Here is a 21,597-nt window from a genome sequence, read left to right as displayed (position 1 = left end):
TAATCTTAAATAGGCAAAAATAATATTTTAGCAAAATATGTTTGTGTTTTTTCTGTTTTGATCATAATTATTTCAGTTTTTACTTTATTCTCTCAAAAATTTTGAAACATTTTATTATTTATCAAAAGTTAAAATATTAATTAAAATATATGTGAAATATTTATTAAAAATAATACTGAACCATCCTTTTTTTATAAAATGCAACTTCAATAAAACCACTAGCCATGCGTGTGTGGACCAAGAAATGAACAACCATCTTTATTTTAAAATTAAATTGTAATGTATAAGGTTTGATAAATCCGTCCTCTTATATACATTGCTAAAAAAGATATAGAATCTTTTAAAATAAAATGAAAACTTTTCAAAATATTTGATAACCAAATTTCATCCGGAGACTAATTCATTAATAACAAGTCTCATTGTTGTGATCTTGAAAAAATATCTTCAATTCAAGTTGTCTTAGAGCATTTCTATTTGTTGGTAGGAATTAATTTATAGGTCATGTATTCACATTTAAATAATCTTTCTTTTTCTTTTTCATTTTTATTTTGCAATATGTTAATGAAATTATTTTATATTTTTCTTTAAACAAAAGCATCTTTGAAAATATAACAACATAAACAAACTTTTGATAAGGGAAATCATAATAACTTAGCATCACGTTCATTCATCATCCTCTTTAAAGTTGGACATTTTTTTCATCTTACATCATCCATTTTTTTAAAAATTAATTTCTTTTGTTTAATCCAAAGTAAACAACAAAACCCAAGTGTATTAATTTTTTTTTTAAATACTAAGTTTATTTTCTGAAAGACGGAAACAAGTTAAACTCCTATTATTTTCCAATGAAATGGAATAGCCCAACATTAAAGTAAAAATAATTAAGAGTTTATCACTAAAGAGATAATCTAAACCTCCGTTAATTCCTTAATACACATGGTGTACCCCCTTTCGACTTCTTCATCGTACCTTCGTCTCCATACAACAGATTCATCCATTGCTTCTCTATTAACACGATTAAACAATTGTTAGAATTAAGCTAATTCAATTAATGAATATAAATAATATTGTGAGTAAATAAAATCAAATAAAACTCACACTACACTAAATTTAAACGTGAATTAAAAGTGAATTTAATTTAAATTATAATTAAATATTAATTATTTAATTAATATGTAAAGTCTAATTAGAAAATTAAACTATAATATTATGATAAACATTCAATTGGTTAACATATAGACTTTTCAATTAGCATTGAACATTTAGCTAACATTGAACATTCCATATCAACAAATCAACGTATCGACAATGATTTGAATTGGCAAATGAATGAAAAGTATTTATTGCTAATAAACATTTGGATTATTTTATTTGAATGCTTAATTCTCTACAGTGGTGGACCCAGAAATGTTTTCTTGGGGGACCAAATACATAGTAACGTAACATTTTTTTGGTGATCAAATAAATGCATTTTCTATTTAAAATTTTACTTGGTAATTACATAAAAAATACTAACAAACACAATTACAAAATACTAATAAGCACAATTACTAAATTATTCTTGTCTATGAGTCGGTACAAAAGAAGACAAATTTATTCTACGAGATTCTATTTGTTAAAAATATTGCAATATTGGCTCATTTTTAATTGTTGAGAAAATATCTTTCGCAACATATACAACTAAACTATCATTCATCCATTCATCTCCCATTCGATTACGCAAATTAGTCTTCACGGTCTTCATTGCAGAAAAAACTCTTTCAACGGATGTAGTTGCAACTGATAAAACTAAAGCCAACTCTATCAATGGATAAACCAATGGAAAGTCTATATGTTTTTTCCAATTGAAGAAAATTGAGGATCATCCCGCAAATTAAATAAGTAAGCCCAAAGTTGTTGTTCCAAAAATAAATAATCACTTCCGGTGAAATCTTCGGAATAAAGTTTGGCAAGACGAATGAGTTTACGAATATCAAATTTGGAGAATGAATTTCTGAGATGAAGACATGATATGCAACCATGTAATTCTGTATTAACTTCTGAAAAACGATTATTCATTTCTTGCATAATCAAGTCAACAACCTAGCATTAAATAATAAATAATAACTATTAATAGATTACAAATAATAACTATTAATAGATAAGAAATAATATTTATTATACCTGATAAAAGATTTCCACACGATAATTATGAAGATTAGTTATGAGTTCTTCTTTTCCTCTTCGCTACTATTGCTATTAATTATCATATGCTCATTCATATCAAGTATTGAGATCGAGTGTAATTGACAAAAATTGTTAACTTGGTCCAAAATATTATGCCATTCATCTTCTCTAAATTTTTGTAATTGATTTTTCGAACTCGCAATCAATGACATGGCTTGAACTATATTTTGATCTCCTCTTTGTAGGCAAAGTGATAACTCATTTGTAATTCCCAATAATTTTTTCATTAAATGCAACACAAAAACAAATTTATAAAAAACTAACTATATAAAAAAAATATGAAAATCTAATTTAATAGATTTCAGCATAGTTTTATGAGAATATAAAAAAAATAAAAAATATAAATAAAAACAAAATTACAAAAACGTGATAAACATATATTATTAAGTGAATAGACACTCGAGATTACGATTATAGAATATTAATGCATATAAAAATAATATATCAAATTCTTTATTTAAATACCGAACAAAATCAATGTAACTATTTTAATTTGTTTATTAATATTAATTTATATTTTCTTATAAAATTTTGAAATAGTTTAAAATTAAGAAATATAAAACACTATTATATTAAAATAAATAAAAAATAATGTATAATTATTATATAAATATAATTTTAAAATAAATAATATTATTATATGATTTACATTATTTTATATATAATTTTTGATCACCTAACCTCAGGTTCACTAGTCAATTACAAAGCCAACTGGACTAGTCCCGAGTTACTTGTCATATATATATATATAAACACATTATTTTAAGGTTGGGGGAGGCCCGGACCTCCTTGTAGGTCCGCCACTGATTCTCTACAATATATATTCATTCTTTATACATTTCATCCGACTAAATCATTTATATCATTCTCTCTATAAGAATTTCAGGAGATTTTTATCTATACACTTTTTTTTGAATCCGATGATAGTTTAGGTATATTGTTAAGTTCGATGCGTAGTGATTCCAGTGCATAATCACCATTAGATTCGTTGTACCCTAGGAGACAACCATCTGCGATAAGCTTTAGTAAAAACGAGAAACCATATAACTGTTTTAAGGAAAATGTGTCTAAACATGTCTCAAATCAACATCTCACTTTGGTGATTTCATTTTTCATATATTTTATTTTTTTTATTTATTTGTAACATCATATGTATATACATTTTTCATTTAATTATTGACATATTTCTAACAACTGCATCTTGCAAATAATAATTCGTAAATTAATATAAAATAACACCAGTTTCCTTCTAGTAATAAACTCTAGTCCGCTTAAAAGAAAATAAAACCATCTCATAGGATATCTGTTGTTTTTGGAACAATTAGAATCTCACATCTGAAGATGATGAGAGTGAAAGAAGTTTCTTAGTATATAAAAAAACTCTCTTCACAATTAGAATAAAATTCCACATTAGAAGATGATGAGAGTGTGGAAGTTCTTAATCTATAAAAGAAACTCTCCCCCTTTGGTTTTTGCACATAATACTTGTATCACTTCTTTCTTATTAATTGATAGCATTAGTGCTCGGAGTTATATGCAACATTTGGCTGAACTCTGTTATCAAATTCTTTAATATGTTCTTTCTTATGTTTCTTCTTTAGTTTTGTTAGTTTTTTCCAACAAGTGATATCAGAGCCGAAGGTTCGTCCTTGGCATGACAGTTGAGTCTTCAAAAGGGGCATCAACTCCTTCGTCATCTTAGACGAGAACCCAATATCGAATTTGAAGTTAGTAGTGGAAATATTTGATGGAACTGGGCATTTCAGCATGTGGCAATGTGAGGTTCTAGATTATCTTTTTCAGCAGGGTCTATATGTTGCTATTGAGGTCGAAAAGTCAGATGGTGTTGAAGAAAAAGAATGGAGTATCATGAATCGGTTGGCGTGCAGAACAATTCGACCATACATGTCTAGAGAGTAGAAGTATGCTATGAAGAACGAAATTTCTACACATAAACTATGACAAGCATTGGAGGACAAATTTCTGTAGAACAATGGTAAAAATAAGCTTCGTATGAAGAAACGATTGTTCTGATTTGATTACCAGTCATGTACTATCATGAATGAACATATCACTAAGTTTAATCAATTAATAACAGATATGTTAAATTTTAATGTAAAATTTGAAGATGAAAATATGGCATTGATGTTGTTATCATCCCTTTCTAATGAATTCATGGGAAGGGAAATGTATGTCTTGATGTTGATGTTGTATGTTTTGCTATATATAGTCACGAATTGAAAAAGTAGGACAAGAGAAATGATGATGGATCCACCAGAATTATCAAAGATGTTCGGTACATACCGAATATGAAAAAGAATCTCATTTTTTGGGGGCCTTGGAGTCCAAAGTCTTACATGTGAAAATAGAAAATGAAATTCTTAAGGTAATCTATGGAGCGCTAGTGATGTTGAAAGCTATCAGGAAAAATAATAATTTGTATTACTATGAAGGTAGTAAAGTTAATGGGATATCAGCTGTATAAACTTCCGGGAGCAGTAAGAAATCCGAAACAACAAAGCTTTGACATATGCGATTGGAACATGTTCGTGAGAAATCTATACAAACTCTTGTCAAGCAAGGATTGTTGAAAGGTACAAAAGTTGTAAATTAAATTTATGTGAACATTGTGTTCTGGAAAAAACAAAGGCGAGTAAAATTTGACACTGCTATTCATAACACCAAGAGTATTTTGGAATATGTGCACTCATATGTCTATGGACATACTAAGAACCCATCTCTTGGAGGTCAACATTATTTTTGTTGGTTTTATTGATGATTTTACAGAAGAGTATGAGTGTTTATTATGAAGAACAAAGATGAAGTGTTTGAGATTTTTTTAAATTGAAAACTCAACTTGAAAACAAGATAGGAAGAAAGATCAAAATTCTCTGGACTGATAACAATGGAGAATACAAGAATGATCCGTTCCATAAGTTATGCCAAGAGTGTAACATAGTTCGACACTTCACAGTCAGAAAAATATCACAGCAGAATGGAGTATCAGAGCGTATGAACATGACATTAATGAAGAAAGTTCGTGGTATGTTGTCTAATACTAGGTTAGACAGGAAATTTTGGGCAGAAACTGTGTTATATGCTCAATATTTGATCATTCGCTTGCCATCATCTGTACCCAACTGAATTCTGTTATTATCTAGTAGTTGTTGTAACTGAATATTCTGGGGTAAATTAGCACCTATATAAGGTTGATTCCTTCTCCCCACGGACCCATTGAATAATGAATATATCAAATTTCGTGTAAAATTTCTTCACCCCTATTTTATTTTATGTATTGAACATTTGTTTTGGACTGTTTGGTATAGACCAACAATATTTCTTTTTTCATCATTGATTCTTTTTTTCCCCTCATCTTAAATTCTTCATCGCAAAACTCTTCCGTTGCACTTTAATTATGGATTCCCCACTCTGTCTTAGAGATCAAGAACTCGATTCTTGAAATCAAGAACCCAAAACGCTAAGTTATAAATTAAGTTGTAACATCTTGGTATCACAGCAAAACGATTCTCAAATGACAGAAACCCGATAGCAAAAAAAGATAAATGCTCTTAAGACCCTACTCGAAGGCCTGTCCCAACAATATGCCTCTATGCAACATCACATTACCGAATCGGCTGCTGTACACAAAGCCTTTCAGCAAAATATAGACAGAAGGTTCAATGCCTCTAAAGAAAGTTTGACAGCCATTGAAAGTGGTGCGTCTAATAATGCCAAGATCCCTGCACCCGACCCTATATTAAGGCTTCTTGCTACGGTCCTCCTACGAACAGGCCCTTCCAATATGGACAACACTACGTTCCTCCAACCCGGCTCACAAATACTGATTTTTTTGAATTTGATGGGACTAATTTGAAGGGCTGATTCATATATTTCGAGTAATTCTTTAGGGCAGACGAGACGAATGATGCCATGAAACTGGACATTGTCTCCATTCACTTTTCAAAAGAAGCAAGAATGTGGTATGGGTCGTATTTGTAGAACCATAACTTTAAAAAAGTTTTGTCGTTGGATGTATTCAAGAGAGATCTCTTGCTGCGATTCGGTCCGTCCATACATGATACCCCATGAGACAACATATGAACTTGAAGCAGGTCAGTACTGTCCAAGACCAAAAAACAATATACAGGTCCATAATGAGCAACATGCCCTTGTACAACGCTGAAGCACTGCTGCTGCCCAAGTCATGCAATGTTAACATGGCCTGGCCAAGCACCAACCGGACAACCGACCCCAAGGAGGCCTATGTTATACTTGCAATGAAAAATGGGAGCCCAATCATTGATAAAAATCCAAATTATTCATGGTCTCGGCTAATCTTAAAAAATTCCAAGAACCCACTCAAGAGCCTACTCAAGAAACATTTTTTGAAGATTCACCTTTGCTTCTTAAGACAGGGGATGAACCAACAATTTCTTTGCACACATTCATTGTCTTGCAGGGTAATCCTCGGGCACAAGTCAATATGATGCAAGGCAACCATCTGGAGAAGCCCTTGGAAAATTACAGTGTTGTTGCCATTGTGCAAATAACGAACAAGCATGAAAGCCAAATTGTTTCACTCGCACAACGACATTGGAAGACACTCATGAAGATCTCCAACACACAATAGAAGTTTTCAATGCTCTATTCCAGTAACCCAAAGACCGACCACCAGTTAAGAGAGTAATTAAAAGCCATGGCTATTTTGCTGCCCCAGTGGTGATGGTCCGGAAAAAGGTCTGGGTTTGAATATTTGATGACACTCTAGAGTATAATCGGAAGAAGAATGACTGCTTGTCTGCTCATGGGGTGCTGGTTCGAAAGAAAGATTGGTTCTGGATTTTTGATAACACCATAGTGTATAAGCAGAGCTGAAAGAAATATATTATTTTTATATCTGCACTAGGTCCCGACTAGCTCCGCTTTTGGAAGAATGCTACCGAATGTTTTTTAAGGTTTCCGGTCCTGGACTCCGACACTTTCTAGACCTTCTGAAAATCCGACCGAACAGCAAGAGAAATGAGTTCTCTTTGAAGATAGGGGATGCGAATTAGAGGCTAAAAAGGCCACAGTCTTTTCGTCGAGAGCGACAAATTTTGAAGGGGAGATAATGTTACGGTATCCAAATAAGTGTTGCAGTCCCAAAATAATTCCAGCACCCTCCACGGTCCTATTGTGCACATGGAGTAGATTTATGTTTTTAGTTTTAATATGTTGTTTTGTTTTACTTTTCTATTTCCCCAACTGAATTCTTTATTTTCTAGTGGTTGTTGTAATTGAATATTCTGGGGTAAATCAGCACCTATATAAGGTTGATCCCTCCTCCTTAAGGACCATCGAATAATGAATATATCAAATTTCGTGTGAAATTTCTTCACCCCTATTTTATTTTATGTATTGAAACTTTGTTTTGGACTGTTTGGTCTGGATAGATCAGCAGTATTTATTTTTTCATTCTTGATTCTTCTTTTCCCCTTATCTCAAATTTTTTATCACAAAATTCTACAAAATCCTTCCGCTGCACTTTGATTATGGATTTCCCACCCAGTTTTAGAATAACTGAAATTTCTATTGAATGTATATATAATATTGAAAAGAAAAGTGCAAGAATTGAAGACTATATATAACAACTGAAATTTCAGAAAGGCCAACACATTTCAAAACACTTAATACATGTTTCAGGATCTTGATCGAAACTTCTTATCTCATCATCGTTCAAATCGTTACAGTTTTCCAAACTAGCATTTAAAGTCATAATTCTGGCAGGTTTTCTATAAATATATCATATCTGAATGTCTAATTTAAAGTCGTCTAAGGTCTGATTTTAAGCTTAGAAATATAACACATAATCATTTAAGATATATATAACAGTATAAACAACCTTTTTTACGGATTTAAAACCTAATAACTATACATTTTAATGTTGTAAGAGATTCATGGCTATTAATCATAAATCAAGAGTCTCAATAACAGCTCACCAAAAATTAGATCAAATGCTTTTATACAATATTTGGCTTTTATCTGTCACAATTATTCGTAATTAATTTGGCGCATCAACAATAACTTCCCCACTTATTACCAACAGAAGATTCCTGAATTTTCCTGATGCAAAAGATTATATAACATGTGTTATATAATGGAATGGAAAGTGGAAAGAAGATGGTGAAAGAAAAAGCCTAAACAATAGAAAGAGAGCTGCTCTACATACCAAATTTGGTTATATGGCCACTATGCTCTGCTCTTCGTGTTTGTTTTCCAACAGATTATGTACTCTGAACTTATTTCATGTAAATAAGAATTACAAAATGAATGTAATTATTTCACTAGTTTAGTTATATAGGTCCGTACCTCCTTGTTGAGTCTTCTACTCTTTTAGGTTATCACTATATGTCAAGAAATTAATTACAAGTCATTAAATATCTAATAATAGATGCAATTAATCGATGAATATAATACGTACCTTCTATTCCTCCTTTATGATATCGACATGGAATTTCTCAGGACCAAGTCTGGTTCGAAGGGAAAGCAGGAGTGCGATAAAATCGTCCCCCCGCTTCTTCTGAAGACACCAGCTTAGGACAATCTTTAATAGAACATTTGTCTTTTAGCTGTTGCGATTCGTATAACTTCACAACTTTCCTGATGCAAAAGATTATATAACATATGTTATACTGTGAACATGGCATTATATAAATATAAAGAGAAAAGTTAGAATTATGTTGATGATATATATAAAATAATAGAAAAAGAGGTCTGCAATGGAAGAATGTAATTGTTTAGCTACATACCAAATTTTCTTATATGGCCACTATGCTCCTCTTCCAATAAATTATCTATTCTGAATTTTCTTCTGAAGACACCAACTTAGTTTGTTCTGCTCTTGGTGTTTGTTTTCCAATAGATTATCTATCTACTCTGAACTTCAAATAAATAAGATTATCACTGTATGTTAAGAAATTTCTTACAAATCATAAAATAACTAATAAAAGATAGAATTAATGGATGAATATAATTATTATTTTTATACGTACCTTCAAAATGTGATATCTACATTGAACTTCTCAAGTACGCTGGTTCCCTTCTCAGGAGGAAGTAGGCTGTTTCGAAGGGAAAGCAGGAGTGCCCTAAAATCGTTCGCTTCTTCTGAAGACACCAACTTGGGACAACGCCTGATATACAATCTCTGTAGTGAATTATTAATATTGAAGTTTCTAAATTCCTCAACTGATATCGTCAACTCGGGACAATTACGAATATCCAATTCCTTGAGAGAGTTGATGAAGTCTTTGTTCTGGCAGTCACTAATCTTTGTATTACAAATCAATTCCGTGAGAAAGTTCATTAAGTCTCTGTTCTGGCAATTATTAGTACTAATCAATTCCGTGAGAGAGCTGATGTGACCTCTTGTTCTTTCTGTTTGTCCTTGAAGATGATTCTTTAATGTCTCTTGCATTATCATTCCCTCATCAAACAAACGCCTTAACTTGGGGCACCTATCAATAGACAGGAATCGAAGAGATGGGAAAGCTGAGCGTACTCCAAATAAAACACTTCTTTCACCCAATCCAATAAGAGTGAGATGAGTGAGGGAACTAAGATTTGAGATGCTATATAACAACTCATTAGAACATTCAACCCAAACAGTTACATCTTTGAGTGAGTTGAGATTCGGTGGCAAGGCCCCTAGCTTTGGGCAATCACGTATCAACAGCGTGCAGAGATTAGGGAATGCTCTGACACTCGGAATAGTAGGAGACAACAATTCCCTCAAATTCTTCATGCCACCAATCTTGAGTTCCTTTAACCAAGGGAATAACACTACTTCAATTCCATTAATGTTGTTGTTGACGGTGAATATTCCATGCTCCACGTCATTATTCAATTCACTAAGATTCAGATGAGTGAGAGTACCATTAAAATTTGAGATGCTATATAACAACTCATCCGAACATTCGCCATGAATATATACATCTTTGAGTGATTTGAGATACGGTGGCAAGGCTCCTAGCTTTGGGCAATTATATATCTTCAGCGTGGATAGATTAGGGAATGCTCCAGTACTCCAACAGCTAGGTGATACCAGTTCCCTCAAATTCTTCATTTCAGAAATATAAAATTCCTCTAACAAAGGGAATAGTATTATCATTTCATTGTCATCTCTATTCACATTGTCCGCCCATTTAGGGGGATTCACACCTTTGTAACCCCTGATTATCAAAATCTTCAGCCTCGCAGTTGAAACCTCTAGAGCTTCACCAATTTTCTCATCTCTAGTACTCTTGCCCTCATTATCATCAACTTTATCATCTTCATCATCAGATGTCCATTCCAACTTCAATTCATTGATACACGTCTTTTTAGCCATACTTATCCCTCTTTCTATAGATGCATCACTAACTCTTCCAAGTTTCTTAATTGTCAATGATCCGCAGATATCCAATTCTTTTAATTCATCAAGTTGACAGTCTCTTTCCTTCTTGTTGCTTATCACAAACAAGCTTAACGTCTTCAGATGTTTCAATTGCCCCATCCCTCTAGGCATATATTTTAATCCATTACATTTCTCCAAATGAAGATGCCGCAGACTAATAAGGTTTTTCGTATTTCTGGGCAAAGTTTCAAGATTATAAAACTCATTGAGTTTCAAAGTCTGTAAGTTCAAGAGATCACAAATACTATCAGGTAATGTTGTTATATGATCATTACCGGAAATGTCTAAGTATCTAAGATGTTTTAGACATCCCAGGTAATGCAAATCTTGATACTTTTTCGATTCATTCTTGGAGTTGAATATCTCACTGAGGGAATCGTCTTGATGCAACACATGGAAGCTTAGTTCAAGGACACGTAAAGTCGGAAGTTGCTTCAAGACACTTAAAAAAATCTGCTTTCCATCAACATCTCTATTATTGAGCATTAGTGATTGCAACCCTCCAATTTTCTTAAGAAAAGGAACTGGAATTTTGACAAATTCATCATCCATTACCATTAAATGACGAATTTCTCGTCTTAAACCATCTATTGAGCTATGAGCATACAATGTATAACATTTATCTTTCATAATAGATTGGGCAAGATTGTGCATAATATCGTGCATCTTACATATTTCTTTTCCAAACCAATTTAAATTCTCGTCTTTTAAAAAGGATCTCCAACACAACTCTTTCCAAATTATATTCCCAATATCTTCCACTTCTTGATTTTTAACAGTAGGAATTAAACCATGTGCCATCCACAATTGGATTAATCTCTCCTTTTCAATTATAGTATCCTCGGGAAATATAGCACAAAACACAAAGCATCTTCTCAAATGATAAGGAAGGTCATAGTAACTCAACCTTAGAATACGCAAAATATCAAATCCTTCTTCACTTTCAAATATCTCCCATATCTCACTATCTCTTATTTTACACCATTCATTTATATCACTCTTTAAGCACAATTGACTTCCTAATATCATGGCAAGTAAGGGAATACCCTTACATTTTTTAGATATTTCTTTTCCAATACCAACAAAGTTCGGAGTTTTTGGTTTTTCACGCATGAATGCACGCTCATTAAAGAGTAGCCAACAATTATCGTTAGAGAGCCCTGATAATTCAAAATCTGGAATTGTTCTCATGATTTGTGCCACATTTTGTTTCCGTGTTGTGGTAAGGACGAACGCACCATTTGATCCACAATCCAAGATAGATCTCAACTGATCCCATACCTCAACGTTTTCATTCCAAACATCATCCAATACAATCAAAAATCTTTTTCCACTCAATTTTACTCTAACTTTGTTCTGCAATTCTTCTTCTGATTGTGCTTCCGTCTTTTCTTCTAAGATGACTTTCATCAAATATTGAATATCAAAATCATCAGAAACACAAACCCAGATTTTGGTTGCAAAATGCATAGAAATTTTCTCGTCGTTGAAGACCATTTGGGCAAGTGTTGTTTTACCAAGACCCCCAATTCCAACAATTGGCAGAACAGATAAGTTTTTGGCACTAGATGTATTGACTAGAATATCAATAATCTCTTTCTTTTCCACATCTCTCCCATAAATATATCTCCCATCATGCCAACTACTAGTAAACTTAACTATTTTTGAGTCAGGATTAGATTCACGCAAACGTAACGTTTGGCGCTCTGAAGAAATTTGGTCAAGCTTCTTTTGAACATCCTTAATTTTGTGACCAACTTTTAGACGTGTCCAAGTACTACTAAAAGGATGGGTTATTGAGTTGGTTACCTGGATCAGGGTTGAAGAGGAGGCATTACGCCTGTTGACTTGAAGACGAAGATCTTCAAAAGTGCACTCATCCATGATGTCTCGAACCTCGTACGCCACATCTTTCAGTTCCCACAACCAATCTTCCGTTTGTTTGTCCTTCTCCTTCTTTCTCTCTGCATCCTCAAGAACGGCACTAATCGAAGATAGTGTGCTGGATATCTTTTGAACCTCCTTCTTAAAACTCCCAAACAACGAGAATTCATCCTGAATCAGATGTGCCAAGTTTGAAAGCAATCCACTGATTAGAGCTACATCAGCCATGGTGGTTTCTCTCTCGATCAATCTGATGAATAAACTTCTCACAAATGGTATCTTGTGTCTACTGAATAATAATGATAACTTATCTCACAAAAAAAATATATTTCACAATCATATATTAAAATCATCTTTTATTAATTTTTGTTTACTTAGCTAGACAGTATCTAACCAAATAAAAAAGAAATTTTAACTTACATAACCATAAATGAATATAAGTGACGGGTAACAACCAAATAACTACGAATGTTACAATACATTTGTAATTGATGTTAAAACATTTTTGAGTGACTTACAACGTGATGTTACTAATCTGTAGTGAATTATGGCATAAAATTGAATGGATTTTAGAGACAAAATTTGTCATTAGTATGATTAATCATTTCACAACCGTTTTTAGTGATTGTAAATAGAAACAGATTAATTTACAACCATGTTTTGGTATAAAATGGTCCGGGTGTAAAACTATTTTGAACCGATTAATTTATGGGCATAAGTTTTTGTGCTCTAATTAACAAGAATTTTCTCTAGTTCACTTATTCTTTATGTAGACAAATATTAATTTAAATTAAGGTAAATTTCTAATTGACAATAAAGTTTTAAAGGCCTAACAAAATATAAAAATAAAATTTAGGAATATATAGTAAAATAAATACTTATGTATAATTTTCCATACATTCAATGTAAAACACTCTTGGTAGAAAAATGAAATTGCATTATATAAAACGTTTGAAATCTGAGACAAATATTAGTCTAATCAAACTTCAATAACCCACAATAAAACTTGAAAGGTCTAACGACTTTTAAATACAAAATTAAAATTTAGGAACATATATTATATAATAAAAAATGCTTATTTCAAATAGTTTTCTCTATGTAACTACATGTGGTGTGGACTAAGAAAATAACAACTCTATATAGGAGAATTAAATTGGAATATATAAAGTGTTTGTCCAAATTTAAATATTAGTCTAAATCAAAGTTTTCTAATTCTCAATAAGTTTGAAAGGCCTAATTGACTATAAAAACAAAATTTAGGGGCTTGAATTATAAAAATCTTTAATGGTACTTTTCCCTCAATTTAATACAGCCACAAGCACATGACAGGCCGTGTGTGGATCAAGAAATGGTCAGCCGTCTTTATAAAAAAAAATTAAATTGAAATGTATAAAAGTTTGATAAATCCGTCATTGTGTGCAATGATATACATTGCTAAAAAGTGAAGGGTCAACTTTTTATTTTTTTTGATGGGTTTTACATGAATCTTTTGAAACAAAATCAAAACTTTGCAAAAATATATCTGAATAAAATCTCATCAGTGGAGACTAAATCTTTTTAAAATTAAAAAGGAAAACAAATATTTGTTTAAGCAAAAGTAAACAACAAAACTCAAGTATATTATAAAAAAATAAAATTTTGAAATACTAAGTTTCTTTTCTGAGTAAATTAAAAAATACTTGTTACCTTAATAATCTCCTATAGCCGAACATTAAAGAAAAAACAATTAGGAGTTTATCACTAAAGAGGTTATCTAAACCTCGGTTAATTCATTAATGCACATGGAACTATTCTCGACTTCTTCATCATACATTCATCTCTATTCAGCGGATTCATCCATTGCTTCTTTAATTATTAACCCGATCAAATTGCATCCTGCAAATTCAATTAATATAAAATAACACCAGCTTCCTCCAAGTAATAAACTATGATCCATTTAAACGAAAATGAATCCAGCCTCAAAAGTTCAACTTCATGGGAAGAAGTTGTGATATCAACTGTCCAAAGCCTGAAGAAAAACAATATGTGACACCGAACACCATAACGACATCCAAATATACAACCAAGATTAATCTTTGTGTTCTTCTCAAGACCATTCCATGATCATGACTCTCATTATCATGAATTCATGATGATCTATTGTTGACATGTTGATGATTTCCTTCGTACATGGGATGACTTAAAAAAAATTATAATTTTCTTCCAAAACTGAACACATTCAATAGCTAGCTTCGGTGTGGCGACTCCAATTATCTATTTCTATAAATGTCTTTATCAATATTTTAAAATCATCGCAAGATTCTAGTAATCCTTTAATTATGTGATACCTTTGATATTATATTAATAATTTGGATGATGAAGTTTTGAAGAGATCAGATAAGTCCATGGTTTATTATTCTTCATTCAACGCTTCTTCTTCATTAGACTCTTAAGTCTTCAACTAATTGGGGTTTGAATATTTTACGAAGAAACAATAGAGCTATCTAAATGGGAGAATTCTAAACCCGAAATAGGGTTTAGGGTTTATATTTTAGTAAGCAATATAGTACACATACAAGAAAATTATTCACTGTTAGTACACATACGTTTTCACATTTTTGACACGTTTATCACGTTTAACACATTTTTGACACGTTCAACACGTTTTTGGCACGTTTAACACGTTTTTGACAAGTTTAACACGTTTTGACACGTTTAACACATTTTTTACGTTTTTAACACTTTTAACACGTTTTTGACACGCTTAACACGTTTAACACGTTTTTGGCACGTTTAACACATTTTTGACACTTAACACGTTTTTCATGTTTTTGGTATGTTTAACACGATTAACATGTTTTGACACATTTTTAACGATGATGACACATTTATCATATTTTGACATGTTTTTCACGTGTTTAGCACGTTTAACACGTTTTGACACATTTAACATGTTTTTTCACGTTTTTCACATTCTTGACATGTTTTTAACATTTTAAACGCATTTTCACATGTTTTTCACGTTTTCCCCATTTTTGGCACGTTTAACACATTTTGACATGTTTTTCACGTTTTTATCACATTTAACATGTTTAACATTTTTTCACGTTTTTCACATTTTGACACGTTTAACATGTTTTTAACATTTTTAACACATTTTCACATGTTTTTCACGTTTTGACACGTTTAACATGTTTTGACACGTTTTCCATATTTTTGGCACGTTTTGACACATTTAACACGTTTAACATGTTTTCACATTTTTGACACATTTAATGTGACAAACGTGAAAAACGTGTTAAACGTGCCAAAATGTGAAAACATGTTAAATGTGCCAAAAATGTGAAAACGTGTTAAACATGTCAGAAACGCGTTAAACGTGCCAAAATGTGTTAAAACTTGTCAAAACGTGTTAACGTGCAAAAAACATGTTAAACATATCAAAAATATGTTTAATGTGCAAACACGTGTTAAAATGTCAAAAATGTGTTAAACGTGCCAAAAACATATTAAACATGCAAAAATCGTGAAAAACCTGCAAAAATGTGAAAAACGTGTTAAATGTACCAAAACATGTTAAATGTGCTAAAAATATGTTAAATGAACCAAAAACGTGTTAAACGTGCCAAAAATAGGGAAAACATGTTAACATGTGAAAACGTGTCAAATATATCAAAAACGTGTTAATAATACCAAAAATGTGAAAAACATGTTAAACGTGTGAAAAACGTGTTAAACGTGTGAAAAATATATTAAACGTGTGAAAAACGTGTTAAACATATCTAAAACATGTTAAACGTGTTAAAATATCAAAAATGTGTTAAACGTGCCAAAAACGTGAAAACTGTGTTAAACGTGCCAAAAACATGAAAACCGTGTTAAACTTATCAAAAAAGTGTTAACGTGTTAAATGTGCTAAAACGTGAAAAACGTGTTAAACTTATCAAAAACGTGTTAAACGTATTAAACATGTTAAAAACATGTTAAACGTGACAAAAACGTGAAAAATGTGTTATTAATGTGACCAACCCGAATTAATATTTTGGGTTTAGGTTAGGGTTGAATTTGGGTAAATCCAAATTATGCTCATCCCTGCATTTGGATCATCTTTCATTTTCATTTTTATTTCACAACATGTTTATGAAATTGTTTTATATTTTTCTTTAAAAAAAAACATCATTTGAAAATATAACAACATAAATATACTTTTGATAAGAAAAATCATAATAACTTAAACTTTATATAGACAAAGTTATTTTTTTTTAATATTTTTTATATGGTATATGTTCAACTTTATGGGAAGTAGTTGTGATATCAACAACCCAAAGCCTGAAGAACAACAACGTGAAACCGAAAACCATAATCTCAATCAAATCACAATCAAAGACACCCTTTTGTTCTCCTCATGATCTTTTCTCATTATCATGTTGTTGACATGCTGATGATCTTAAATATTTATTACTAGAACCCTATACCCTAAACCCTAAACTCTAAACCCTAATCTTGATGATGATGTTTTGAAGAGATTAAATAAGTCCATAGTTTTCTTCATCATTCTTTCAAACCTTCTTCATTAGACTCTTGGTATTTAACCAGGGGTTTAAATATTTTATGAATGGATCTAGGTGGAGTTTCAAGTTAAAGTTTCTCATCATGTGAGATTAATTGGTTTTCTGTGTTACACTTTCAATTAGTTTTTAAGGGACTAACAATTTTAATTAAACTAGAAGAATACATGTGACTAGGGAGGTAAATAACAAAAGTTATTTGCGAACTATTCGCGAGCTATTTGAATCTCGACTTGGTAAAAAGCTCGTTCGAGCTCGTTCTTTAGTTTTAACGAGCCGAGTTCGTTTAAAATCTTAAAAATTTAAACGATATAGCTTTTAGATACTCAGATCGTCAGCTCGCAAACATGCTCGTTTATAGGCTATTAAAAATGTTCATTTATAAGCTCGTTTGAAACCTCGTTTAATATTTATTAATAAATTAGTATTTAATAACTTGAAAAAGGTGAACTCTCCTCCTAACACGAAACATTCTTCTAAGTTGTAAATGAGCTCTAAATGAGACTCATAGAGTTCAATTCTGGTTCTCAACCCTGATCAATATGATCGAAGCTTCCTTAGTAACTCTCAGAACATCTAAGTATGATATGAACCTATAACCAATCAGTTAACAACCATGCGCTCTACCACTAAGTTACTGAGGAAGAATGGACTTAAGGAGTCGATTCTCATTCTTTGGACCAATCTATAACTAAACAAAAAGGAGTTCGTCACTTTTTTTCACATACACCGGCCAGGAGATAATGTTATGATAGAAGCCCCTCTTCGATGAGAGCCTCCGGGATAAGGAGGCGATAGTCAACCATCCACTCTCGTGATTAATATTGATCAATTGATCTCCATGTACTTTCAGTTCACTAAGTAGACTCTCTCTACCGAGAGGCAACAAAGGCTGGAAAGTCTCTTCCAACATAAAAAATAAATAAATTCTAGAACATGAACTCTCTTTGTCATTCTCTACAAAAGCTTGAGGAGTAACAACCACAGTAGCACTTTATTCTATTCGATCATAAAATATATGGAGATAAAGTTGAAACCACAAGAAAAAAAAAGGTCTCCTCCAACAAGCAAAATGGGTCTTTCAATACAACCACAAGCACATGGCGTGTGTGAACCAAGAAATGGACAACAATCTTTATTGAAAATTTAAATTTCAATGTATAAAGTTTGATAAATCTGTCCTTATGTATAATGATGATATACATTGCTAAAGAAAATTATGATAACCAAGTCTCATTGTGATCTTGAAAAAATATATTTCCATTCAAGTTTGTTTCCAAACTCTTCTATTTGTTGATATTTTCTTGGTAGGAATTAAACTATAACTCATGTATTCACATTTGGATAATCTTTCTTTTTTATTTTTATTTCGCAATAACATATTTATGAAATTGTTTTATATTTTTCTTTTTAAAAAAAAATCTTTAAAAATATAACAACATAAACAAACTTTTGATAAGGGAAATCATACTAACTTAACTACAATAAAATAGTAAAAGAATAATAATGGTGATCGGAGTCTATTGAGGTAATGGGATGGTAATGGGTTGGGCAGAATGATGATGAAAATGCTCCAACAAAAACCTAACTACTTATTATTTTATATTTGATGTCTTATTTTCATATACAACTTTTGACATTTCAACTTATTTGTAATGATTATCTAATTAAAAAGAAAAAGTGGCATCTAATATAAATTAGGACCCCTACAAAACATAAATTGAAATTAATCACATACAAAATGGACCACACTTTCCTTTCCGGGTGGAACATACAATAATACACCACTTTTCTTTTAAAATTTTTGAAAATGAATGATTGACAACCTTAAGATAATAAAGTTACTTTAATATTAGTATTCAAGTTATAATCTATTTTCACTTGAAAGTTAATATTGGTTTATAATTTTATTTCATACCAAATGTCAACAACTTATAATGCAAAAAACAAAGTCTCAATTTCATTATAATGAAGAGAAATAACCAAGTCACAATTTCATTATTCATTTAAATAAAACAAAGTCTATGTCAAAAAAATAAAATAATTAACTACTAAATTTTTATATTCCAATTCTGTTGGATATTAAATGATCTTTCACATATAGGAAATGTTTAAATTAACTTAAAACATATAACACTCGATTGTAAATTGGTTGAATACTTATTTTAGTTTTTCATATTAGTAATTTAGGAGGCATCTCTTTGTTTTTGTTGACCATTCCAAATATATATATATATAATGCTGCTTAATTTTTAAATTGTCGGGTCAAGAGCTGTGGTTAATTTGGATATATATATGTGAGAGTAAATGAATATTTTGGTCGGATTGTGGGTTGACTCACCCATAAACTTAAAACGGTTAAAAATAAAATTAAAAATGTTATAAGTATAGTTCGAACTTGCAACCTAACAAAACAAATACAACCATTTAACCAACTAGGCTAATAAGACTTTATATTTTAAATTCAACAACAAATTTGATGAACGCGGTGGTTCATCAATAATTTTTAATCGGTCATAACTCTCTTTTGACTCTGCGCAATAGATTTCACTATTATTAGTGAGCAATAATGGAAGAATTCTGTCATATTTATAGAGATAGGGGACATAATTCATATGGATATAGTAAGTCTCGCATGTGCTACTTTAATGGTAGTCTTTACATTTTCCCTTTCACTCGTAGTATGGGAAAGAAGTAGACTCTAGAGATCAAACTAATTGAGTTGAGAAATCAAACTGTATCAATTGTTTTAAAGATCCTTCTTCAATGTGAGAGTAAATGGATACTTGGTTCGGATAGTGGGTTGACCCGCCATAAACTTATAACGGTTAAAAATAAAATTAAAAATGCTATCAATTTTTACCATAATATTTTTTCACGGTTTCTTATATTATTACTCGTGCAAATGCACGGGATACATGCTAGTTTAATTAGGTATCCATGCCCATCAATAAGACATGATCAATTTTTTCAATAATACATTTATGTTTAGCTCAATTTGTCCACTAAACTTGTGTAATTGTCTCAAATAACTTATTTTCACAAAGAAAATATTTCAGAATCATATATTATATTCATCTTTTATTAATTGTTTCATTTTTTAAGAAATTACAGCTTACATAACAACAACAAATGAATATAAATGACTGATAACAACCAAATAACCTTCCCTCTTCTAGTTTAGTGGCAACGAGAGTTGAATATTCCCGGTCTTCGAATTTGAGGCTGCAAGTTCTGCACTTAGTTAAATGATTAAATGTATTTGTAGTCTATATACTTAACTTTTAAGGATTAGTCACACTACAAAGGATAAACAGAATCCAGCGTTTTAAAAAAAACCCTACAAATGTTATAATACATTTATAAGTTACAATATGATTAGTCATTTCACACCAGGTTTTAGTGATTGCAAATAGAACTGGTACGGATTTTACAACATTTCTTTACAACCATTTTTGTTTGTATAAATTGTCCCGGTGTAAAACTATTTCGAACCCATTAATTTATGGGAATAAGTTTTTGTGCTCTAACAAGTCTTCTCTCATCAATTTTCATTTTTACTTTACTCTAGCTCTCTTATTCTTTATGTAGACAAATACTAATCTATGCTAAGGTTTTCTAATTCACAATAAAGTTTTAAGGGCCTAACTGAATAATAAAAACAAATTTTAGGAATGTATAGTAAAAAAAATACTTATATATAGTTTTTCTTCCTTCAATGCAAAGTGTCACGGGCTCAGTCTTTTCACTGACGATCCGTGCGGCACTAGTTACGATCTTCGCAAGAACGAGTAACTAGTCAGCCTTACTCGACGCAACACTCGGCGTTTAACAGAATTGACACAAGAATTCTAGAGAGAGTAAATCTTACAAAAAATATTATTATATTACTCGAATACTTGGTGATTTACAATGTAATACTTCACAGGTATTTATAGGACTAATTCTAGCTGTTACATTGATTGTGCACTAATTTAGGGATTCCTTATAATTATCAATCAAGGACATTCCTAATTAAGGACATTCCTTTTATATGTCAATTAGTATTGCACTAATCAAGGAATTCCTTTTAACTCTCAATTAGGTGCGCTAATCAAGGAGCTTCCTTCCAGCTTCCTTTCAGTCTAGAATCTTCTTTGGGTTGGGCTTAAGAGGGCTCAAGCCTCATCCTCTTCTTGGGCCAGGAGGATTGGGCCGTGACATTCTCCATAAGCCTCCTCTTCCTGGGCCAGGAAGATTGGGTTGTGACAAAAGACATGCAGCGTGGATCAAGAAATATACAACACTTTTGTAGAAAAATTAAATACTTAGTCTAAATCAAACTTCTCTAACCGACTATAATACTTGAAGGGTCTAACTTATAAATACAAAACAAAGTTTGATAAATCCGTCCTAATTGTGTGCAATGATATACATTGCTAAAAAGTGGATAGTTATTTCTTTATATTTTTCATATAAGAATCTTTTGAAACAAAATGAAAACTTTGCAAAATATTTGTGAATCAAATC

The 21,597-nt window shown here is 31.4% G+C and overlaps 1 protein-coding gene across 1 annotated transcript; it reads right to left on the bottom strand.

The window, feature by feature from the left end:
• Positions 1 to 9,259: 9,259 nt before the first annotated feature.
• On the bottom strand, positions 9,260 to 12,769 carry LOC124943100 (putative disease resistance protein RGA1). Its single transcript, XM_047483659.1, has one exon. It carries the CDS (start codon positions 12,767 to 12,769, stop codon positions 9,260 to 9,262), a length of 3,510 nt encoding a protein of 1,169 aa, XP_047339615.1.
• Between the last annotated feature and the right edge of the window lie 8,828 nt (positions 12,770 to 21,597).

The sequence above is a fragment of the Impatiens glandulifera genome, chromosome 6, assembly GCF_907164915.1.
Source record: "Impatiens glandulifera chromosome 6, dImpGla2.1, whole genome shotgun sequence".
NCBI lineage: Eukaryota > Viridiplantae > Streptophyta > Magnoliopsida > Ericales > Balsaminaceae > Impatiens > Impatiens glandulifera.
This window is presented reverse-complemented; position numbering and strand designations above follow the sequence as displayed.

What these genes read in the sequence shown, in the direction of transcription:
- LOC124943100 (XM_047483659.1), bottom strand. Translation starts at nt 12,769, where the DNA reads ATGGCTGATGTAGCTCTAATCAGTGGATTGCTTTCAAACTTGGCACAT.